The sequence below is a fragment of the Dermacentor variabilis genome, chromosome 3, assembly GCF_050947875.1.
Source record: "Dermacentor variabilis isolate Ectoservices chromosome 3, ASM5094787v1, whole genome shotgun sequence".
Lineage (NCBI taxonomy): Eukaryota > Metazoa > Arthropoda > Arachnida > Ixodida > Ixodidae > Dermacentor > Dermacentor variabilis.
In genome coordinates this window covers 76,936,560-76,961,948 of record NC_134570.1, presented here as the reverse complement: position 1 = coordinate 76,961,948, position 25,389 = coordinate 76,936,560, and the positions used below count along the sequence as shown (strand labels likewise).

General features: G+C 46.0%; 1 protein-coding gene across 3 annotated transcripts in view; it reads right to left on the bottom strand.

Annotated features, from left to right (window-relative positions):
• Positions 1-9,287: 9,287 nt before the first annotated feature.
• LOC142575901 (uncharacterized) overlaps positions 9,288-25,389 on the bottom strand; it is a 43,152-nt gene continuing 27,050 nt past the window's right edge. For 2 of the 3 annotated variants that reach the window (XM_075685690.1, XM_075685689.1), the window contains 8 exons: positions 24,916-25,005; positions 23,712-24,464; positions 22,469-23,047; positions 18,953-19,062; positions 17,385-17,500; positions 16,418-16,668; positions 14,395-14,558; positions 9,288-13,361 (listed from right to left, as the gene is read on the bottom strand). In XM_075685690.1, the coding sequence (XP_075541805.1) occupies positions 13,194-13,361; positions 14,395-14,558; positions 16,418-16,668; positions 17,385-17,500; positions 18,953-19,062; positions 22,469-23,047; positions 23,712-24,464; positions 24,916-25,003 (2,229 nt within the window). In that variant the 5' untranslated portion in view covers positions 25,004-25,005 and the 3' untranslated portion in view covers positions 9,288-13,193. The remainder of the gene's footprint in view (positions 13,362-14,394; positions 14,559-16,417; positions 16,669-17,384; positions 17,501-18,952; positions 19,063-22,468; positions 23,048-23,711; positions 24,465-24,915; positions 25,006-25,389) is intronic. The other variant, XM_075685691.1, reaches the window with a different exon arrangement.

The following is a 25,389-nucleotide window of genomic DNA, read 5'->3' as shown; positions in this document are numbered from 1 at the left end:
ACTCGCAATCGATTCGCGTTGCTTGCATGCGCAAACTTTGCATATGCGAAACGGAATGTGCCTTGTACGAAGCCAGTTGAGACATATATATGGCCATTTTACGCTGCACTAATTTTGCAATGCAACTATTTTTTATTTAGTCTCGTTATAAAACATGCCGAATTGGCGAATCGTCCAGCGTTCACATCTTGCAGAGAATCTTGTGCTAGCTTTCCTGAACGGCCTCAACCGGACAGGAGCGGTTCTGCAAAGACCTTAAGGATAATCGTCGCGCATATCGTACTTGTTCTTCTTCAGTAAAAAATGGTCAGCATTGCCTTAAATATTTTTTGCTCTGTTCCCTTACAAGGAATGTACGCTTGACATTATCATGCATTTCAGCAGCAACTACTTGAATGCAATAGGAAGTCAACAAAGACGTAACACAAATGATGTAACAGGTTTTGTAAGGACTGCGCCGATGGCCTTCGTTCGAACAATGGTCAACGAGTGCTTTTCAGGTGCCCATAGGTGGCCACATCAAAGGTCGCGGAGGCGTCTCGACAACAGTCGTTCGCAATGATTGTTCGGCTGCGTACCCCCATCATTCTTGATGACACTGACAAGACGCAGAACATGTATTGTGCTCGGATCTATAGGCGGCTCTCTATATATACGCTAATCTTGCGTAGAGAGCTTACATGCACAACACTTGAATGGAAGGTACCTACAAACTTGCACTGATTTTTATTCCGAAATTATTAAATGTGATAGCCTGTGGCGAGTCTCTCGCTAAAAGAAAAAAACAGCCCACAAGAGACAATGGCAACGCCTGAGCGCCATGACGCGATTTCTAACTATATGTATCATACGCCGTGCACACCGGTGCACCCGAGCACAGTAACGAAGAAGGACAGAAGTGATTTGCCTTCGGCTCTCCTCCTTCCTGTTGATATATGACTAACGGTAATACAGTATGATGTCCGAAATGTTTCAGCAATTAACCCTGTTTTCCCTGAGACGCTTCAGTGGCGCACCCTCGCGTGGAACTTCATGCATACGGGGGACATGGTTGCCGCGACGAGTGCACTTTCAGTTTCAACAATCAGTTGGAATTCTCTATAGAACTAGTAACATTCTGGAGCACTCTAAGCTCCCTTTGGCACGCTGTCATGTACGTACACCTGGAAGGAATTATTTAGTTTCCGTCCTGACAAGCCCACTGGATATGGTGGAATATCTTTACACAGCATCAAAATGAATTTCAATGCGCTGTCAGATATTATCTTGCATATACTGAATGATTTTTTGGAAGGCGACGAAATTCCAGAGTGCCTAAAAACTGCAGTTGTTGTATCACTACACAAGTCAGGGAAGAAAAATAGTATTGAAAGCTATCGGCCAATTTCTATATTGCTGGTTATTGCTCAGGTCTTAGAAAAAATTATTTTCCACACTATGTCTTCTTTTCTTAACAAATTTTCCATCCTAACTGATCGACATTTTGGCTTTGGTTCAGGGCGTGGTACTGTGGCACTGCTTGAGGAATTTTCATACGAACTGTTCTACGCTTTCGATCGGAATCTTTTCACGTGTGCGCTGTTCTTAGATGTAGCGAAAGCGTTTGAATCACTTAATCATCAAATCGTGTTAAGTAAACTGCATTTTTGGGGATTTCGCGGGCCTTTTTATGACATTCTCGAAAATCACTTGAGCAACAGATTTCAAGTGATCGCTACGGAGGATAAGGGCGTTTTTAGTTCTAAGCTGTCGTTGAAAGCTGGAGTTCCTCAGGGGTCCATTTTATCGCCATTGTTGCTTAATATCTTCGTTAATGATTTTACTTTGGAAATTTCCAAATATACCGTGTTCCAGTGTGCGGATGAGACTGTGTTACTGGCAAAACACCTTTCTTACAATATCTCCACCGAAATATTGCAAAATGACGTGTACAAGGCAATGCTTTGGTTCACTAATAACGGAATTGTAGTTAATGCCCAAAAAACGCAACGTGTTTGTTTTCGCTCTCCACTCAAGACTACTGTAATTAACACGCCTCTCTACTTGCATGAGTCAGACTGCGTTTCATGTAAATGTGCGCCTATCCCATACGTGGACACTGTGAAATATCTCGGAATCTATTTCGATAGTACCTTCTCGTGGCAACATCATTTATCACTTGTTTGTTCTAAACTGAGGTCAGTAGCTTGGCTGTTGTTTAATATCAAAAGTTTTGCACCTTTGTCTGCAAAAAAGATGATTGTACATGCTCTGGGTTACAGTGTGTTGAGATACCGTATCGCAGTCTTCGGCTTCTATTCGGATCGTTGGACATGCACGGTAGACAGGATTATAAAAATATTCTTAAAAATATTGCTTGCAATTCCCCAAGACTAATACCTCCGAATATCTTCCGTGAACTTATTCTACCAAATTTTCATTCATTGTTTATAGAAACAGTTGTAGTCAAACATTTTTGGGATTCCTCTTTTAAACAAAAAAGATCCGCCACAAGAGAACTTAAAAACACGTCCGGTATGTATTTCCTCGTTCAGCCACAAGGTATGATGTCGCCAGACGCTGTGCATATGTGCCGGACCCATATTTAACAAATTACCAGCTGAAAATTTTCATGCGATTTCAAAAACTACGCTGAAAGATATATTAAAGCAGAGATGGTGAAATTAAGCTCCACAGCGTTTTTTGTATTGTATTAGTTCCTTCAAATTCCTTCGTTTAAATAGTATAAACAAATGTTATCTTGTTCTTCTCCATTTTTTCCTTAATTTTTTTATTCTACATGTCTCATAAATTTATGTTTTTTTTTCTTTTTCGCCATATGTATCATATTCATAGGCAAGGTCCTACAAGACAACTGAGGCTTAGACCGGCCTGTTTATGTGGTTTTGTGTTTTTGATGGCAATGAAGAATATTATTATTATTATTATTATTATTATTATTATTATTATTATTATTATTATTATTATTATTATTATTATTATTATTATTATTATTATTATGATTATTATTATTATTACGCATTTACACCTATCTCGTGCCCAGAAAGTGAAGAAGTCAGCAATTATCTCCCGACAGAGGCACTATGCCCCACCAAACTGAAAGAACGCATTGCCTCCTTTTATATCTTTCGATTACCGTTCAGGTCGCCACTTGTTATTACATTTCTTTATTTTTCAATGTAGCCCTAAACGCCGCCAGCTACAGAAAAGTATGCCCGGCAAGTGCGCACAAAAAAGAGCGAGGAACGACACCACGGGAACATATTACGTTTACGTATGTTCTCTCCGTGTTGTAATTTCCATGCAAGAAGGCGAGGCATGCACGTATTTCGTGCACTCACTGTAAACTCAAAAATTGTTGAGGACTTTTCTAGATTATGCTGAATATTCTATTTACACCGTCTGCACAGTTATCATCCCGCAAATTTCTTTACTTGAGCGTGTGTTCATTTTGGTGGCTACATATCCCAGGCAAACATGGAATACTTCTTCCCTTCACGAAGCCTGCTCACACAAACATGGATGCGATTTTCAAAAGCACGGATCATGGTATGGAAGTTTTGACCAAGATACCGCAGTGTGTTGTCAGGCGCCACACGATATAAACAAAATAATTGCCTGCGGTTTAGCTCAGTTAACCCTTCATATATACAAAGCGAAAGCTTGGTTTAGCCTGGTTAGGTCTTGGTTTCACTTGGTTAACCTTTTATTTACTGTAATTATTATACATAGGTATATAATCATCGTTAAGCCTGGTATTACGGCTGTGCCTAGGTCGGTGGGTAGACATGATTGTGATTAGGCTCGAGTAGACATGCATCGTTCGACGGTGCGACGTTTATTGTGTCACAGGGAAAGCACAACTGCTATAGGCATGCAAAAGACGCCGCGAACATGCGCAGCGTCGAAGCACAAATGGACAGGGCGCGAATGCGATCGCTACATAGATCTCGACGGTGCGACGCTTCTTGCATTCCGGACCTTCTCCAGCGAAGCAGTTCGCCGGGCGATATCCGCGGGGGGCTCTGACGCCGCATGGCGACGACGTGTCAAAGCCTCTGGCCCACGCACAAAGCTCAGAGAAGACGGCCCGGCCGCGCTCTCACCCATGGTCAGGTTAGCACCACAGACTACCTATGGGCACGTTGCAAGTGCTAGGCGGCGCCCTGTCTTTCCGACCCCTAGCGCCATCTGACGAATAGTTGCGCGAATGTGGTAGGATTATTCACGGCGTCAGCAGCCCGCGCTGCGTGTTTGGCGTCCTGTCAAACGGTAGCGATGGCGCGAAACAGCGTGCCGATATTAGTTTTAACCGGGTTTCGGGAATTACAAGATCTTCATAGTTTTTTTCGTGAAAAGAATTTAGAGAAAGGATGTCGTCTATGTGAAGTGGGGCACGTCTACGACGTGAGGGAAGTGTTGAACTCGCGCTGATCGAAAGTAACTGCTAGGTTTATTCCGCAAACGAAAAATAATGCACCAGCGAGATGCGTGAAGCTCAGCGTAAGTTACTTCGTTATCTACGGTGTGGACGCGTGAAATTATAGGCGACATTGATTCTTGAAGATCGGCGACAGCAGAAAAATCCTAGCGGGGAGCTGCGATTGCCGTGCTGGCATCGCAGGGAAGTGCAAGGACGCCGCGGTAGTTTCCCTGTACATACAGGACGGCAAATACGAATCCAAAACATCTCATCCAAGAACGTGGGGCGTACAAACGACTCGTAAGACCTACCAGAGGTATTCTAACGTTGCTCTCCCCAAACACAAGAAAAGGGGATGAACTTACCAGTTGTGTTAGACTACGCTGGGAAAATATTTTCGCCCAAGTTACTGGAAGAGCGATACTTTTATGTTGCGATTTTTCAGTGCATGCAAAGGAGGTTCCAATAAACCACGTTGTGAAAAAATTTGGTGATCTCATCTGCCCCTTCGTTGATATGCTGGGCGCAGAAGGGTGTATGCCAGCTCAGCCGGCTGCAACCCCTCCTCAAATCTCTCAGCAAGCCCTAGCGCTGTTTGAATGGGAGAGGATTGGGAAAGAGTTCCACAGCTTTACTGCGGTACAGTGTGGGAACAAACTACTTTGTTTGCTGCATGTCCTGGTACGCACTGCAGGCAGTGTCGTAGCAAAGGGGGGGGGGGGGGCGTGGGCTCCGGGTGCAAGGGGCCAGTGGGAGGGGGGCGTCATATACGTCTGGAGATACACGGAAATTGTTGATATCCTCGCCTTCCTCGAATAAACCTGGGAGAGGGGGGGGGGGACAGAAGACCTATGGGCCCCGGGTGCCAGACGACCTAGCTACGCCATCGACTGCAGGTGTCCCGTTGCTGCCATCATTGCTGTAAAAGCAAAGAATTCAGCCTTATAACGCACTTGGCATAACGCCGGAACATAAAACAGCTTATGCCGTCGGACGAGCGCTATCCAGTGTTGACGCCGTTCTGCTTCATACGGTCGGCTTGGAAACCTGTAAAACTGTTCCTCGTGAGTTGGTGTACGTGCTGTTGCAGCCCACTACTCAACAGCTCGGGTTGCACTTCGGCATTGCTCAGAAAAGGCAACAACTACGCGCGAAACCGTGCACATACAGGCTTTCCAAACGCAAGCGGGCCGGTCGTATCCTGCCGGTTCCGCGCTCGCCGCCGCGAGGGGCGCCCTAGTAGGCGCGGGAACTACGTTCGCAACCTGCATATAGAGAAGGGAAGCTGTACCTTCCACAGTGCAACGGAAATAAGAGTATCGGTGGCGTTGCAAATTAAAGTATGCGACGGAGAGGTGGCGCTGGCATTATTATCATTATCATTACGTAGTGAGCAATATGTCCGCTACGGTAGCCGATGGTGGGGTTCGTTGTGCTGCTCGCTCGCTTGGTTTTGGGTGTTTTGCTACCGCTTTCGGAGCGGTGTTCGTGTGTACGATACTCTAAAATGACTATCGATACCTTTATTATATCGCCAGGTGACCGAGAGGCCTCAACTAACAAAAAAACACGTCAGACAAGTAAGCTCACATTGTTTATTGACAATGGTGTCACGGCGCTTTGCTTCGAGTGTCCAATGGTTTATGAACATAGAAACACATGGAAGCGACCATATTCCAATATACATAAAGATTAGAGGAGTTGAGCAACGCACCTCTACTGTCTTGCGTGCAGTTGATTGGCCAAAGGTTAAGAAGGATATGGATGACGCATGTCGGGAAGGCCTTTCACACACTATCGAAGATGCAATCACAAAAGCATTGAAAACATCCATCTGCTCGATTGGAAGGTCAGCAAGGCGAACAGACTTGGACATGGAACTGGACAGGCTGCGTGCGGCACGCCGACAGTGTGAGAGGAGGTATCGGCGCACGAAGTCCGTCTTGGATCTAAGGGCTTCACGACGCATACAAAAGAAAGTCCAGCGTCGTAGGGATAAATTGGAAGACAAGCGATGGAAAGGTTTCTGTCAGTAGCTTGATCCCCGAAAATCACTCTCGCACATATGGAGAACTGTTAGAGGACTTCGCTCATCTCCGCATCAAAGGAAGCCCTTTGCTGCTCTGGCCCTATACCAACTCCGCTCGGAACTTCAAGTGGCAGAAGAGTTCTGTGCATGGGTTGCTGAGTCCGTGGTCATCATTACTGACACAGCACTGAATGACATCCCTTATGCACGTGTACTAGAAATGAACGTGCTATTTTCACTCGAAGAGCTCGATGCTGCGTTGGCGACCTGCAGGCGTTCTTCCTCACAAGGACCTGATGGCATCACGTATACTGCCCTATGCCACCTTGGACATGACGCACGTGATGAGCTGCTCAAATACTACAATGAGTCTTTGCAGAACGGCGCCGCTCCTAAACAATGGAAATCGAGCCGCTTGATCCCCATTCTGAAACCTGGAAGGTCTCCGCTTGAGCTTTCATCATATTGCGCTTTCGAGCTGCGTCGGCAAAGTGATAGAAAGAATAATTCTTACTCGCTTGGAATGGTACCTAGAGCGATTCAACATCTATCCGGACACCATGACAGGCTTTCGTCGAGGTCACTAGTCCATCGACAACGTCATTGACATCGTAACCTCAAGATCCTATCAGTGCAACTTTTTCTCGATATGAAAGGAGTATACGACAAGGTCGCCCATGAGGCCATACTGAACTCACTTGAAGCTGTGGGAGTTGGTGGCCAGATGTATCAATGAGTTCGGGACTATTTGACTGAGAGGTGCTTTTTCTTACAGACCGAAGACGGCCCTACTTCAAAACATTACATATGCAGTGGTGGAGTGTTGAGCCCCATTTTGTTCGACGTCGTCCTGGTAGGACTAGCGGAGTACTTACCGCCGACAGTTCATGTCTCAATATACGCCGACTACATTTGCATCTGGGCCTGTGCGGTGACTAGCCCTCAAATATGAGCCAGGCTTCAGCGGGCGGCAACCATGACTGTGTTTTATTTCCGAGAACAAGGCCTCAGTGTGTCCACTGAAAAATGCGCATTGGTTGGCTTTACGTGCAAATAAATGTAATTTATCCTGTTTCAATCACTGGTCAAGATGTGTCCTATGTTATGACGCATCGCTTTTTAGGTGTCATCATTGACCGCAACCTCTTGTGGAGCACTCACTACGTCTATCTGAAGAACAAGTTAGTTGCCATTGCTCAGGTCTTCAAATTTCTCAGCGGGAAAAACTGGGGTGCACCAGTCCACTCTATGATGCAGCTGTGCAGGGTGCTGTTTCTCCGACTGATACGTTACAGTCTACGAGTTTTGTCAAGTACATTCAAGACAAATATTCGCGCTTTGGAGAGCATACAAGGTCAAGCCCTACGCACGTGTTTAGCGCTGCCTCGGTGCACCTCAACAGCAGCAACAATTGCCATCGCGGGAGACCATATGATCCAGACACATGTAGCTGTCGACTCTCACAGCGCACATTCGCCATCTGACAAGGATCCCCGACCATCATTTGCCCTCCCTACCAGCCGAGAGACCTCAAGCGATCCTTTCAAAAGTGATTAGCGCTCATCAAGAGTGCATACCGTAATCGTTTACACCGGGGCGGCGAAGCCTTCATCTCGCCTGTGGTGCCTGCGAGAGCCTCAAGTGAATTTTGCTATTCTTGGAATTACTAAGAAGGCCAATCATCCATCGCCGGCTCTAAAGCAACGTACGCTCCTATTACTGCACCAGACGTATCATGACCACATACATATATATACCGATGGTTGGATCTCACCCACCAGCTCAACTGCCGCATTCGTCGCTCCAGCTAAGCAGGTTACAGTTAGATTCAAATTGTCACACAATACTACATCTACGTCGGCCGAACTTGCAGCTCTCCATGCCGCTATGACGTACGTCGCCGAAGAGCCAACAGAGAAATGGGTCGTATTTTGTGATTCTAAGGCAGCTCTTCACAGTATCAAGTCTGCATTACATCACAGAACTTATGAGCAGATGATAACTGACATCAAGGAAGTGCACCACCATGCTCTGGAAAGAGGGCGCAACGTTATATTCCAATGGATTCCTGCTCACCGCGTAATCGTCGGCAACAACCTAGCTGACAAGGCTGCCTGGTCTGCCTAAGAAGATACCCATACGCGTCCAACACTTTTGGCGAGGTCGGACGCTGCCAGGCAACTTCGCCTACTTGCACGCAAAAATTGCACAAGATCTCTGGAGTTCAAGTGCCTTCAATTTCCGATTACATACAATGGACACCACGCTATGGCTACAACAGTCTTCTAGCCTTTCCCGCGGCGAAACAACCTTGCTGTGCCGCTTATGCCTGGGAGTGGCGTTCACGAACGTATACTGCTATCGTTTGGGAATGGCCGAGAGCCCAATATGCGACTCCTGTGGGTGCGAGGAAACCATCGATCACCGGTTGTGTACTTGCCCTCGCTACGATGTACAACACCTCTCTGCGGGAAACTTTACACCAACTGGACGCAAGACCGTCCACCGAGTCAAAGATACTGGGACCGTGGCCACACCCGTCCCTGGCACGAAAAGCAATTCGTGCACTAGTACAATACTTGAAGTGCACCGGCTTAAGAGACCGTTTATTGTGTCCCTGTGTATAGTGTTCCGCCCACACGCACTCAGCGCTTACTCTCTCCCTTTCTTCATCTTTCTATTCCTCGTTCACCCACCCCCAGTGTAGGGTAGCAAACCTCGTGCTCTTTTGGTTCACCTCCCTGCCTTTCCTGTCCTTGCTTTCTCCATCTCACGATTTAAAATAAGGAAGAGAAACACACTGCGGTAATAGCGTAAAGAACAGGCTCGAGAAAATGGCACTTGGTGAAAAGTTTATTCCTCATAGGCGTAAAATATAGTGAACATCCGCGTAGCCGTCGTCACGAAGCGCGCTCGAATGATTCTCAGTCAATTGCACGACATCTTCATGAATTGCATAGAGGGTGTTCAGTAACACTGTCGTCAGGTAAACATCGTGGCGTCTTTCATGGTCGGCAAACGTAATGGCATGACATCGAATTTTGAGGATAGAAACCAACAAATGATTTGAGAAGGAAGCTGGGTCCATTTTTCACAAAAAGCTATTACGCTAGATTTGTTCGTAAAAGAAAATTCCAGCTAATCCTGATGCTGGACCTATAATTAGTGAAGGGCGCTTTGGAGCTCTTACTAAAGAAAAGCTTCGTGGATTCGGCCCCTGCTGTTTTAAGATACTCAATGCTACCACATGCTCTTCGACACACCCGACGCTTCATGGTTTCGGCCAACTGGTAGTTGTGAAGGTGTTCATGAGCGGAAGCCGAACAATTAACTGTCGCGCAATACATGTGTCCACATTTTCGTTCACGTATACATCAGCTGGAGTATGCAGCACAAAACACGTAAAGCCTAACAAATGGTAATATTAAATAAGATACACAAACACTCTAATATACCATTTACACGAACACGCATAATAGCGGTGGATCACAGCACAAAAGCACTCGAACAGACCACAACACTATCGACGAAAATGGTAAAACAAAAGGCAGTCAAACATTAAGCACCAACGTAATGAGCCTTACTGTCATGATACAGTAGACCAGAGGTAGCAGCGAGAGAGCCCAATCGCGAAATGAAATGGTAAGAGGTGAAGACCCTCAATGCTGCTTCCCTAAGTCTTGATAAAAGAAATATTTATAAAACAAAACGCCGAAAATTGAAGTCGTTTGAATTCTTCTACTAGTTAGTATCCCTGTATGACTTGAGCAGTATGTACAGTAAGCTGTAAGTGGTCATAATCACAAAAGTAGAACTACATCTGAATAGAATCCTTTTCATGAAGATCTGCTGTGGCTATATACAATACAATAAGGCATTCAGAATTCAGTACTTGCTTAATCTATTAAAAACAAATAGTTGAGTAAATAAACTTTATTACGGAGACCAAGCTGTTAATGCCCAAAGGTGGGCGGCTACCCTATTTCAGGTAGCCGTGGCCCTGTGCTGACAACCTAAACCTGTTCACCAGCCGCAGCTGGTCCTCAGGTCTTGGACTTGTCAGCTCGGCCTCCCCTGGTCTTTTGAGGGTGCTCGGATGGACGTTCTCCGCGGGTTCTTTTTGCATTCCCAGACTGTGGGGTTTAGGGTGTTTGGCGTATTGCAGAATTAGCAGCCTCTGGTACATATGTTGAGCGGTACGTAGCGTGTAATATCGTGCCGTGGAAGTAATTGCCCATCTGAAGTCGGCGTAGTATGACGGCTCCTTCTCTGTTAAACTTGCAGTGTGGTGGCAGATATTCTCGGCTGTTCTTTTGGCAATGTTCTAGAATGTTTTAGTATTTTCTTTGTGTCATTTCGCCTTCGTGTGGCGGTAGACGATGTACTGGTGGGGTTGTCCGGCGTACATGTTCTTGGGTGGCGGCGTAGGCCGCTTGGTTTCCCTCCAAGGATTCGTGTCTCGAGGTTCAGTCAGTGTACGTTTGAGGAATGTTTGTTGTTGATGATGTTGAGTGCAGTCTTGCTGATTCTTCTTGCGCGAAAATGGCGACAGCCTGCCTGAGAGTCTGTGACGACGATGACCAACATGTATCACGGCAGGTCCTTGTGGCCATTGCTGTGGCGACCTGTTCGGCTGTATCAATGTTTCTAGCAACTAATGATACAACTAATGATGCAGGCATGCCTCGCTCTATACTCCTGGAAGACCATTCCAAGGATACGAAGTGTATAACCTTTCGGATGTAGATTCCATTCGGCGTTACATCAAGATCAGGAGTTTGTTGTGAGGGGGGGGGCGCCCTCTTGTTCTCATTTTCAGAATCAGGAGCTCCGATTTCTCAGGCGCACACGATAGTCCACAAGCACCCAGGTACCTTTCACTCCTCTCTACTCAGTCCTGTCTTCTTCTTGATTCTTCCTGTCTTCTCGTCGACCCCCTAAGACTCCATATGGTTAAGTCATCAGCATACAGGGCATGTTCAGTTTACTCCACTTCACCAAGAACGTTCGGTAGGGTGCTCAACACCAGGTTGGAGAGCAGAAGAGAAACTATCGAGCCCTGCAGCGTGCTTTTGGCCAGGACCTTGATTTTTTTCGCATCTAAGATTTCCTATGCCCACCGTTGCCATACACTCGGATAGGAAGTCTTCGACATAACAGAAAATGCTCTCCCCGTAGTTGAAGCTGCTGACATGCACAAATATCACTTTATGTGAGACATTGTCGAAAGCGCCCTTTACGTTTACCATTAGAATGGCTCTGTTGTTGTTTGTGCTTAACTTATCCGTTATCTCCTCCTCGATGTGATGGACGATATCTTGTGTTGATAGGTGCTGCCGAAAGCGAAACATCGTGTTTGGGAAGTGCTCGTTGTCTTCCAAGCACAGCGAAAGCCTGTTGAGCATCATATGCTCATATAACCTTCCCGCGCACGAAGTCTGCCAAATCGACCTCAAGTTCTATATGGCTAACGGATTTCCAGGCTTAGGAATTGTGGTGACATCGGCGTGTTTCCACTCAGCCGGCCATCTTGTCCGCTTCCCAACAATCATTGATAAATTCTAGGAAGGAGGTTATCGCTGTGGCTTCTAGGTTGCGCAGTGCCTTATAGTTGATTTTGTCTTTGCCTGGTGCAGTTTTTCTGGTCAGGTTGCTTAGGGGCTCTACCACTATTGCTCTTGTAAAAGCACGGTCCAGTTCTGGATGACGTTGCCTTTGTGTTCTCAGAATTCCGGGTGGACACGTCCTACATTACCGTCTCCCAGCAACATGCTTGGGACTGCCTTGAGGATATCTTCCTACATGCCTTGGAAGCTGTGTATGAGTCGTCTTCCGTGCAGGCGTGTGACCGTCTTCGCTTCCGTCTTAGCCAGCAGCGATTGGAGTATAGCCCATGTCTTCGTGTTGGTTTAAGTGCCTTGTAATCTGGTGCATACATGATTCCAATTCTGCATACCCGATGTATCGGCGTATACGTCGGCTTCTTCCGTGATCTTGGCTATCCTGATTTTGATTTATTACACTTTTGCTTCTTACAGCGTCTGGTGAGTCTCCGGTGAGCTGTCATTGTTGCCATTTTACCGCTTCCTGGCGTGTAGACAACACGCCTCGTTTCAGGGCAATAACACAACTTTTCCCCCCCGAGTTTGTGAATTTTCAAATGAGAAGTTTTAACTCTAAGCACAACATGAAGTTTCCCATCTTTAGGAAACCTATGCGCACATATACAAGTAATTCTTTCAAAAAATTCCTTTTCCAACTAAGTACTGTGGCTCGGAATTACAGCGATAATCACACATTGTCGAAGAGGATTCATCGAGTGAACCATACTTTAAAGTAGAATCGCTGCGGCTGTTCATGTTCACGCATAAGTCCAGGAAGCCGCTGGCTAGGAGATCTTGCACTCGCAAATCTCTTTCTAGGAAATCTGCGCTTGAGAAAGTACCGAAAAATAAAATAAAAACGCTCCATCGACGTTCTATCAGAAGAAAAGCCAGCGGCAATGAGCATTTCCTTATTCCAGACTGTTGTTAGTATTACAAAGTGAGCGCAACTGCAGTACAGTTTTGCCGCGAAAGAAAAGCTCATGCTAATGTAGGTCCCGTTAAAATTCTTTAACATTTGTTTGTGCGACCAGCGCAGATTTCTTAGCATTAAAAAAAAGAGAGCACCCATTGGGGCGCATTCTTTTTTAAAAATAGAAACGAATTTCAAAGATCCTAAAACGGAACGACAGTGGGGTCACGCCGTGAAGTTGACGTTCTGCCGTATCCAGTCGAGGTAAGAGTCCGTCCGCGTGTACACGCCCGGAAAGTTTGGGCTTGCGCACGAGTGGCCGAACGAGACGATGCCCACCAGCGTCCACCTCTTGTTGCCGTCTAGCACCATGAGAGGCCCACCGGAGTCACCCTGCAGGTGCAAAGAGAATTGCACTTGTCACCGGCCTATTTCGAACTGACGAAAGATCGACAACCACATGAAGCGTATTTCACGCGTATTTGCGACTCGACGCTTTTACGTCTCTTTTTACGTTGGGCACTTCTCGCGCCCAAAAAAGTTTACTACAGAGAGACAGAAATGGAAGACAGGAAAGGCAGGGAGGCTAACCAGACGCACGTCCAGTTTGCTACACTGCATTGGGGCAAGGGGTATAGGGGTGAAGAGGGAGAGAGAAGAGAGAGAGAGCCCAGTTTCGCACACAGTGGAAGGTTCGCACCGAGTCTATACACGGTTCTCAAGACCTGCCGACTTGAGGTATTTCAAGGGCGCTTTCATGGCCTTCTGTAAGTTACGTACTATAGAAATCCGCCACTGCAATCATTCCGGTACCATGAGAGCGATAGTCAGCACATGGATATGTCTTACCTTCGTGCTCGATCATGGCTTCAAACGCTTTTTTTTTTGTGATCATGGTTTCAAATGCTTTTTGTGACATTACTTCACGTTTCTCGATTTCTAAGCACTCATCTAAGCACAGCGAGACCATTCGACTCTGCCTGCAAGCGTAACAATTATGAATGGCTGTATTCACGGGGCAACAATATTTTTCTAAATCATCAATTGCAGTGTCAGGACGTACACGTGCGAAGGCAAAAAGGGGGCGAAGTCTAGGTAAATACATGTACTTCCCGTGACTCCCACGCTGGCTGAATGCCATACTTGCTGCTTCCGCAAAAACACCTGCGTCACAGTTCCCTCAGGCAATTTTTGAAGGTATCTCCATGCTCACGCAGATGTGACAGTTGAAATGGGTCACGCGCATGGCTGTCCCTCGAGGCGGAGCTCACGCGCAGTGCGTTTGGCAAGGCTGCCGGATATATCCATCTATATTCCCCGAATGAGACGTTTCGGAAAGCTATGTAACCTAACGTTACCATGAATCCTGGATTGCGGGTTTGCCACAATCTAGGATCCAGGTCGGCGAACGTCGACAAGCACTCGCCTGGCACGCGTCGACGCCGCCCTCCTTGCGGCCCGCGCAGAGCTGTTCTTTCGTGATGCCCCGGTCGATGTGCTGCGAGTTGAGCGGGTCGTAGACCTTCTTGCACTCCGAGTTCGACCAGATGGGCAGCGACACTTCGCGAAGCTCCTTGCTGCTGGGCCCACCTGCGGTGGTAAGCGTAGGACAAAGCAGTTGTTGTTGTTGTTGTCCTGAGTGGCCGTGGCACATACCCACAGCTAGGGATAGGCCATGAATCGGGTGGTTAAATTAGGCGTATAAAAACAAGGGAGTAAGCAATTTGAACGTTGGAGTTTAAAAAGTAAACGTTTTGTGTGTGGAGTGGTTGTTGTTGTTGCCTCGAAACATCGCACGTACCCACAGGGGGGAATCGGCCACACTAGATTGGCTGAAGAATGCATCGAATGAAATACCGAAAGGGGGTAAAGGCATAGATTCAAAACGAAGCATTAGGAAACTAAATGCTAATCTAAATGTCTTGAGGGTCTCATACATAAACTTAGGATAAAATGAAAATAAAGTAAAGCATTCCACAGTCGGTACACTAGCAGCGAAACCTTGCTGACGCTTTAATGAACTTGTGTATAGCAGTAATTGACCCATGGCTTGTGCCTAATTGATTGGCGCCAAAGGACAAGATGTTTGGTGTAAGCGCTACACCCAGTTTACTAGTTGGAAGCAAGAGGAACACTCTGCAGGGGGGGGGGGGAAGTGCGGCGGCAAGAAAAAAAGAAATTTTCAATAGTTTCTGGGTCATTGCAAAAAGAGCGGGGGAGTGAGTTATGGATAAACCAGGTCTATGAGAGTAAAAACTTAGGGGGCAACTCTAAAACGGAAGCTCGTTAAGGTCGCCTCGCATTGTAGCGAAAGGCATTTGCTCACGTTTCACCGGAAATTGAGATGTAGAAAATCATCTGTGGAAAGTAGGGATGAATCATTACAATTTAAAAATACAAGACGTTTATTTCTAGCTCCTGTTTTAAAAGCGAAATCAGGAAGAATATTTAAGACTAGGCCATTTAGTGGCGAGGAAACGAGCCAGTCAGCTGATTCATTTTAAAAGATTCCACTATGACCAGCGACCCAGACAAAGCGGACTTAAGACAAGTTACTGACGCACGCGTTGAATATATACTCAGAAGGTGTGACCGATTATTAGAACTTAAATGCGTACAAACCGAAAGCGCATCGGCGTCAACTATTACTTTATAATTCTATGGACCCGATTTTCTCATGACTAGAACAACTGCTAGAAATTCTGCAAGAAATATTGCGGTATAATCAGCGAGACAGAGAGTGAAATACCGGCTAAACTGATTTTGAAAGATACCAACTCTGGCATTCTTTAAATATTGTGTTGCATCCCCAGAAATAACCAAGTGAGACGAAAATTTACTAAGATGTTCTTGAAGGCGACCTTCAAGTATGCGCGCTGGAAGAATTCTTGCGTGTTTTGGTGAAATCTCATGATATATAAGTTTTACCTTTAACCAATTAGTTTTTGGAGAAATCAGGCACGGTAGCCGAACATGCAGTTTTGATAAACTCATCTTGACAACAACTTGAGGTTGTCGATAACGTCGCCAATGTGTCCTGAAAGATGAATAGGGAGAATCGATGAAGATGTATGGCAAACGGGAGACGGGTGCATCGTATAGCTTCGGAAAAGTCAGGACAGCAAGTTGCTTAAATTTGGCGAGAAAAAGAAAAGATTGTACTGCAAGTACTTCCTTTTCCTTAGATGTGCGTGAATTATAAATACGTACACCCAAGGACACAATGTACTTTTCAGTGATAAAGAGCAAGCTGAACAAAAAGCACACACGCACACTCTTTAATACATACACGAACATGAAATTCACTACCACAGAAGCTATTTACAGAGTAGCACAGAAGCCTGTATCCCGCAGGAATTTTAAAGCGCTTTATTTGGGCGCAGTTCAGAGCCATGACACCACCGCGACCCGAGAACGTACCGTAGTTCAGTAGCTACATGTCTACGCACCGAATTTTGTGGACCCCCATCCGATGACGTATGCCTCCTGATCTGCGAGGGCTCGGCCAGTGAAAGTCGGCGTGGGCAGGCAGATCGGCATGAAAGGCCGCAGCAGGTCGCGGTTGAAACGCACCGCCGCGATGTCGTAGTAGTGCGAGTAGCTGTTGTACTTGTCGTGGATGATGATCTTCTCCACGATACGCTCCAGCGTGAAGCCCGGCCGGGGCGAGAAGAATACCACGCGGTAGTTCTGTGCTCGCCTGCATTTGGTGAGATTGCGTTTCGTTTGTCAAAAAAAGAGGGGACCTTTCAATAAATCATGCTATGTGAAGGCGCGAGTGACTCACTAGTCCTGCGACAATAACGTTGCCGACAGGAGCTTTCATTTCGGACTGCTTGCGAAAGCGGGGCATCTCCTTTTGAATACTGCTCACCTGTAACACGCAACTATTTCTATTATGTGTTGAGAACTCGAGTTATCTCGTTCGTTTTTTGAATGCAATATAGCTAAATTGTTATTAAATGAAATAGAACGTTACTCCGTACACAAACTGCCGAAATATGTGAGGCCATCATGTGATGCAAAAATTTCAAGGCGTCCTCATCAGACGTCTTTACTGTTTACCTCTTGCATGCTTACAGAAGGCTGATTAGACAAACCTCTATATAACGCTGGAACTGTGACCTACCGATATATCTTAAGCAGCTGCTACTTTTTATAGTCTACTTAGAACTGTGATGGATGAATGTAAATGAAAGATCTCGAGAGATACCACGTTAAGCAAGAAAAATGGTTCCAAATCTTGAAGCGTCTCATATTCTTTCTTGGCTTCTGGAGAACAATTTGGTGCTATATATCTATATAGTTGCAAACGTAACTAATATTAAAAAAATATTAAAGCGCTCTGCTAATATGTTGTCAATTTAACATTAGTATTTTCAATCTTGAAAAGAAATAAAAGGACGAGAAACTTACTCTGGTATGGGGCTGAAGCAATGTGCAGCAGTGATCATGTAGCGGGCACTGATGAGGCTGCCTCCACATAAGAATTTGTATGTTATCTCGTCGGGATTGAGCACTTCAAGTTTTGCCTGCAAGAGAGAAAAATGATTAAAAACTCTCGTTGTCACTATGAACTCTTGCCCACTCGCTGTAAATGCTCTCATCTAAGAACAAGCCTCTCTTGTAAGATTGAAGCTGTTAGTCCGTGCTTCTTTTAACCTAGTAGAATCATGTAAATATAAAATAAGAACTCGTGTTAGAAAGACAGCAGAATAGTTAGACGTTTCGGCTGACACACGGAAGCCTTGATTACAGATTGAACAAGGCGTCCAATATTTTGTCCATCGCTCACAATATTTTGTCCATCGCTCCGACTCCAGTTTATCTGTGTTGCGTATCTTCTTTTGAGTGTGCCGTGTTGTCCTTAGATCGTGGAGTTTTAGCGTTCCAGTGGCCTATTAGAGAGACTATAGTACTAACGGACATTCCCCACCTCCTCTATTTTTTTTCACGCCTTCGCTTTATCTCTCCGCTATTCTTTCCGTGTTTCATTTCTCTTTACCTTTCCCCCGTGCAACAGCAAATCGGAATTTCTTCCGGTTAAACTCTTTGCCTTTCCCACGCCATTTTTCTCTCGCTCTCTGACGTTATCATTAACGAAAAGTGTGCAATTCTACCAGTAATAGCCTATGAAAAAAAGGAAGAAAAACTGGAGGTCAACAAAGAAAGTGGAAAGAAAATGTAGCACGCAACGTGTGATGGAACGAAAAAAGAAGAAAGATAATGGTGGCGCAAGGAGATACGAAGACGACGGTATGCATTAGAAAGAAAAGAGGTGTAGCTGTCTTCTCATTAAGATTCAGAGAAAGCATGGAGCTGGGCAGGTTGCGCAATGTGCCGATCAGATAACAGGTGGTCTCATAGATTTACAGCGTAGATCACAAGGCACGAAAAACACAGTCGAGGCCGGTAAAGGATTAACTAGTATGACGGAAACTGAAAAACTTGCGTGCTTAGGAAGGAGACAGCTGATGCAAGACAGGGTTAAATGTAGATAGCTGGAAGCGGTCTTCGTCATACAGTGAGCATAAATAGGATGATGATGGTGACAGTTCTGTCGGAGATAGGTTATTCTACAAACATATTGTACCATTATCGTATCCGAAAATACGTTCGTCGTCAGAACTGAGCCGCTTCGGCCTGCCTCAAGAAACGAAGTACCAGAGCCGCTGGTGCCGCAACATCACGCACACTCGCTCACGCTCTCTCCTTGAGCGCAAATCTCTTGTTTGTGCGAACTGCTTGCAAGGAACAGCGCAACTCAAGCATGCGAAACCCTCCCAGGAAAACGCTGGGAGCGGACGAAAGTACATGTGACAAAAGAGAAAACTGCGCCTTGTGCAAGCTTTCTTTCGCGGCAGGCCGTTCGAGAAAGGAAAGGAGCAGTGCGATGGAACGCCAGCTCGCGCCGCAACGCGATGCGGGCGCGAGATTCGGCGAAAAGGTTGCGTCGCCAGATCCGGCCACTTCCTCGCACATACCATCCATGGCCAGCTCCGGTGGGAGGTCACGTTGCCGCCCACGATGAAGGGCACAGTCTGGTAGTCGCTCGACTTGTCTTCGGCAAACGCGAGACTCCGGACTCCGCACACTGCGCGGACAGAAAAAAAAATAATAAAAATAAACCACCCACAGCTCCGTTTGCATAACAGTATAATCACAACGCAGCGGAGACACTTTATTTGGCCCTTATGTAATCTTCGAAGAACTATTAATGCGTATGAATGTCTTGAGATAACTGTGTCTGTACAGACCAAAATGGAGGGCAGATATTGAATGACCGTCTGTCACCCTTCACAGTTCTCTGTCACTATACGAAAATTCCATCTAACGTACAACCGCTACTATATAAATGAAACATCCTGCTTGCTTGTTCACGCGTAAAGCATGTCATTTAAGGTAGCCGAAAGTATTTAAAGCGAAGCCTCCTTAGCAAACCCTCCTGGACATTGCTTACAGTGGCTGTGAATCCTGCTCCCTTGCGATATTAATGGCACGCATAGAAAAGGAGCAAGTTATGTGTCCTAAGGTGGGTTCGAACTTCGCTCTTCCACGTGACAGCCCGATGCTGTTACCATTACGCCACATTTTTTTTATTTAGGTCATCATCACACGCATGCTTCTTTCGTGCCAATGCCAAGTAGCTCTTAGAAATGATTGGCACATGCATCATGTCCGCAGCATGTGTACGCGAATAAACAGCTTAACGAAAGATTCGCTTCCCATAGATTCTAACATGTCCGCCATATTATTATTATTATTATTATTATTATTATTATTATTCTCAACATTTGTAACACGGGTCTACAAAGGCATTCCATTACTCTGCTCTTCCTCGTGCTATCAGAATATGGAATTCACTCCCGGACAGTATTGCAAGCCAATCTAACTACGATTCATTCCGTGATGCCTTGATTGAATACATGACTAAAGAAAAGTGAAGTTTTACGTTTGTCGCACAATGCTTTCTATACTTGCACTATATTTACAGCTTATTTTCGCATTATTACTGTTATGTCGCTATGTTTACCGTTTCGTTGGAATGTCGCGTCCGTAACTTTTCTGTCATTGTTTTTCATCATTACTGTTTTTATTAATTACACGACTTCACTGACAACAATCTGTATGATTTATTCCTTGTTATTATATTATGTTTTTTTATGTTTCTTCTTTTCCCTAGTGAATCGTGATCTAAATAATTCTTTTTTCATCTCAGTTCTACTTTGGTTGAAGGTTGTAAACAGATACGGTTTATAGATGTCTTGTATTCAATGTATCTTCTATGTACTGCCCCCCTTACTCAATGGCTAACTTTGAGGCCTGTAAGGTATTCTTAAATAAAAAAATAAAATAAAATAAATGCTGTTCATCATTTTAAAAAAAATGTACATCTTGCCGTCTTGGTGTCGATTATTGATTCTTGCTATATGTTTTGCTTCTTGTTCGTGTTATGCTTCCCAACTGTTAGTCCTCCTGCATTATCTTGCCAGATGTCTATGGTAAAGTAAATATTGCACGCTCGTCCGCTGATTTGCCGGGCCAAGTCCCTCAAGCCTCTTGTGGCTTTGGCAGGCCCGTTTCTTGTATTCTGTATTCCTTCGTGCAATAAAGATTATTATTATTATTATTATTATTATTATTATTATTATTATTATTATTATTATTATTATTATTATTATTATTATTATTATTATTATTATTATTATTAACTGTTGAAATCCTTCTATAACACAGGGCTACAGCACTTTGACTTTAATTTGGGCTTCATGGATGCGATACTTTCGTCCTTGCGTCATTTTTCTGTATCCGTCATCGCGAACTGCGAACTGCGAAATACTTGCTGTAATTGCTTGAATTCGGTCACACTGCATTTCACTTGGCCGCAGAAATGTTGCGTGTACGGAAAGAACGCAAAATTGTATCATGTTTTCTTTTTCGGACGTATTGAAACGGCTTAATAATTTTATCATCGCCAAAGGTTGCTGCTTACTGACACCTTTATTATTCGCGGAGATAAATTTCTTGTTAGAACTAAAAAGAAACGCATCTAAATATAAGTGGTGCCGACCGTCGGGTCACATTCCGTTTTCTGACTTGCGCTGCACTTGCACAAGATGCTAGCATTAATGTCACTGCAGTGGACGTCTACTTAAGAACAATATAAAAGGAAGAAAAAAATTCCAACCTGGTGCCGCTTACGCAAGGTTATTCTTGCACAGGATATAAGTTCCTCCTTCCATCATTTATTTTTTTCCTTAACTTCGTGACCAATCTTATTAAGACTAAAAAGAAAGAAACATTATTGTGTAGCGAACAGGCTGCATTGGAAGCTGTTACAGTTCTGCGTACGTAAGAGTGAAGGTCCTTGACTTAATAAGTACTGAGTGCTTTCGTAGCAAGCAAACATATAATTAGGACTACACACCCATTCATGCCATTTCTTTAAAAAACCGCCGCCGAATTCCGGAATCTTTTCGTGCGTAAGGGCTCTTTTCTATTGACCATATGCCTTCGCTAACAATATACCCAATAACAGGATTCGCTGGCGCGCCTGCCTTCAGGAATTGTTTTAGCGTAAGAGCGTTTTATGAATGCAGTCCTGGAATATTATGTAATTATTAGAGCAACGAAGATGACTGACATTACGTTGGTCCTTTTCTTCAATCCCGATGACCCTGATATTGATAGCGTGGGGATGTAAAGTGCCTGGCTGCCTTTAAATATATATTTATTTGTCTTCTGTGTTTGTAGTGATGCATGTTAGTATTGTGATGGTGTGTTGACCTTTTCCCCGTGTGTCTCTTTCTTTGTATATATGTTTTAGTTTGTGCTGTTGTGACCTTGACGCAAAAACAACTGGCCCAATCTTTCACCTTACTAGGTGTGTCGACAGTTGTTTTGCGGTGGAAATACCGAAGCTTCTTGAAGAACACTGGCATACTGTGAGCACTACTGAACCCTGTGGTCGAACTACAAAAACTGTTCTGTGCTCTCACACCGTCCCTAACCAGCTTTACAGTGAGCCAATCATACCAAAACGCATTATAGAATGCATAAGGACCATGTTAGTGAGAACGACAATATCGCCAAGACCAGGTTCGCATGCAGATAACTTCATGTAAGCAGTTACGTCACGCAGATGCAACGGCGATAATTCGGATACGCGATGAACGCGTAAACTAAAAAAAAACATTGATTTTGTTGCTGCGGTGTGGCAGTGCCGTCGACAAGATTTTGTTTGCGGACAAGTGTTAGGCCAATTTGTTGGCCATTGTGATAGAGTCATAAGAAGACAACGTTTGCGAACTGTAGGCTTGCACTCTTGCATTTTTTCCATGCCATCCTGACTAAAACTCTAACGACGATGATTGAAATTTTCGGCAACCATGTAATATGTTCCATTGCAGGTTCTCCCAAGAAAGTTGTCTCGAAAGAAAGAGCACTTTGCCGCTTCTGCGACGTGTTCTTTTGCTACTTCGTCCTGAAAAGGTACTCACGTGGCTGCAAGTCTCGCAGGTTAGGACTCTGCGACGGCTGCCCGGCTGCGGGGGCGTCCTCAGGCTGTTCTTCAGGTTCGCTGGGGTCGTACGGAAGAGGCGGAGTGGGTCTCTGTGCCGGAGGCCTCTCCCGTGGTGGCGGAGGCTGGTACTGGTCCTGCGTCGGCGGAGGGTGCTGTTGTCGCGGTCCTTCTTCGGGAGGTGGCCTATGGTGTGGTCGATGTGGTGGTGGCCGCGGCTCGCGGTGCGGGTCTTCTGGGTAGTCTCCATGCGGCGGAGGATGACCATGGCCTCCATGTCCCGGGTGCGGACCATCGGGATAGTCTTCACCACGGGGAGGACCGCGACCTCCGCGGCCTTCTTGGGTGTCGTAGTAGTCATAATCACGATGGCCGGGAGGACCGCGTCCACCAGGGCCACGACCAGGGCCATGACCAGGGCCATGACCACGGCCACCACCGCGGCCACCGCCTTTCCTCCCTTTGCCACCACCTCTCTTGGCATGGCCAGGCGGACCTCCGCCGTGACCTGGAGGAACGAAGCCTCCTCCGCCTTGCCAGGGGGGCATGCGGGGTAACCCTGGTCGTAGAGAAAAAGAGGGTTTTGATGTGAGCCTGTAGCTTTTCAGAAGGTCATATTTTTGGACGTAGAATGCGCACCATCTTAACTACAAGCCCAACTTTACTACATTTACTAATCGATGATGGCTAACACTCATATTTAAGAAACGCTGCGTAGCCTGTTAATCTCTGCATCAGGAGTTAATCATATCACGTGATCATCTGCTGCGATTCTCATAACTTCGCCTTAACCATGTTCTGACTCTTTAATTTGAACCTATTTTGGATTTGTCACAAAAAGAATGTAGATTGTTTATTTGTCGATTATAAATGGGGATTCACTGTTTGATTTCGTGGGTCTATGTCTACCTATTAAGGCGAAAAACGCGATGCTAAACATTACTGTACTTATGCTCCTTTGAACACCGCGTGCTGCGAGTAAAGAAGATCGCATCCCCGAAAGCAGCCAAGCTTTAGCAATAATGAGCCCGATAACCCAGTCAGCATGACCACAAGCGCCCTTCTATGACAATGACTACAAAGCACAAGCGGCAGCGGCGGAAGCAGCAGAGTGAAGCGTCGCGCGAAGCCCACAGCCGAGACAGAGACAAGGCGGAGGCGCCCACACAGCAGCCGTAGCGAATGAACAGCAGGCTGAGAAATCTCTTCTCGCAGTCACCTACTTTCTTCCTTCTCATCCTTCTCATCTTCCTCCTCCTTCGGGGGCACTGCCTTCTTGAAAGAGAGCACCAGCTTCGGCTGTGCGCCAGCCCTGGCGTTCTGCATGCCTTGCCTCGGTTTCTGTGATTTCTCCGGCCCATTAATATCCTGCTCGGCTTCGTCTTGTAAGGCAGCCGCAGTGTCTGGGATTCCAACGACTCCCGGAACGGGTTGAGCACCGCTACCCACTCCGTACGGCTGCTGTGCGGGTGCTGCTGGTTGGCCCGCTGGTCCTTCCCCTCCGACCGGTGACGTCGGAATTACTTGGGGTCCAGGTCCAGCCGGATTCACCGGCTGCACGGCGCCAACTATTAGCTTCGTTAATGCGTCCTGCAAACCTGGGGGAACCACCGAACCCGGAGGCAAGGGACCGCTCGGTCCGGCGACCCATGCGATCGCCGGGGCCGACGGCGGGAGATGACGACCGTTTACAGTCGGATCGCTAGCAACGACACGGCCCGATGAGTCCGTGTACCAGGACTGCTGGAAGGTGTCCGTTTGACCCTGGTACTGTGTCCATCCGACCCCGACGGCTGGTGGCGCTTGCCGCGCCCACCTATATGGTAATCTGCGCGTGCGCTTGACCCGTGACTTTGACTCACTGTTCTTCCTCGGCTCGGTGATGGCCGGCGGAGGGTCGCCGTCGCCGCAGAGCACTGCTGAGCGCTCTACTCTCGTAGCTGGTCGGCTTTCGTTTTCCTTCGCGTTCCGTAAGCCTGTGGTAGCGAGAGAGACAAGACATATTTTGTAAACATATCATCGACGAAGGTCATTCGGCACATAATGCATCTCTCCTGGACCGTTGTGAGGGCATCTGACCAGATTTCAGGGACCCGGAGTCACGCGTAGTAAACCAATAACACACATAACGCTTCGTGTCCCGTGTGTACACACTGTAGGTCGCCGCCTTATCATGACCATGAGATACAGTCACATACGTATGACCTCGTAAGAATATAGCGTGTTAAATCCTTTTAAACACAGACAAGACCTTATATAAAACTTGGATAACAGATGATCCAAATCGTGCGCGTGCTTACTCAATTACACCTTCCAACTGATTCACATGTAACACGTAGGAGAAAAGGACGCGTCCTCCGTTAAGTGGTCTCTTACTTTACGCAGTGTAGATTCAGAAATTGAGGAATTGAAGATCATATAACTTACTCTCCTCTGTTTCAGCAGCAGACGGTTGGCAGGTGAAGAGGGCAAAGCCCACGATAATGGTAATAAATAGGTGTTGGGTGAACGACATGACTGCAAGAGGATAAGAAAAAGAAAAATAGCAGCATGTTAACGTGATAAGATGACAACACATGAAAGAACTTATGGGCGTACCATGGTAGATGGCTGAACGGGCTAAATGTGCAATCCGAAATGTGTTCTAACTTTCATGCAACACGCCCTTTGGCAATCTTTCCCGCATGATGAGGGCAGGACAGCACGCGCTGATCCTGCGATAGTAATTTATGTGAACTCACATGTCAAGCTGTGCAGTTTTAGCGGGGCACATGGTCTGGAGCTACTAGCAGTCGCATATGATGCATATTAAGAGTGATTCGCTAGAAGCACGCTGATAACAGGAAGTCGGAACTTTAGCGCAAGCTTGTACCCACCGTCGTCGATTAAGGCCCCGACTCG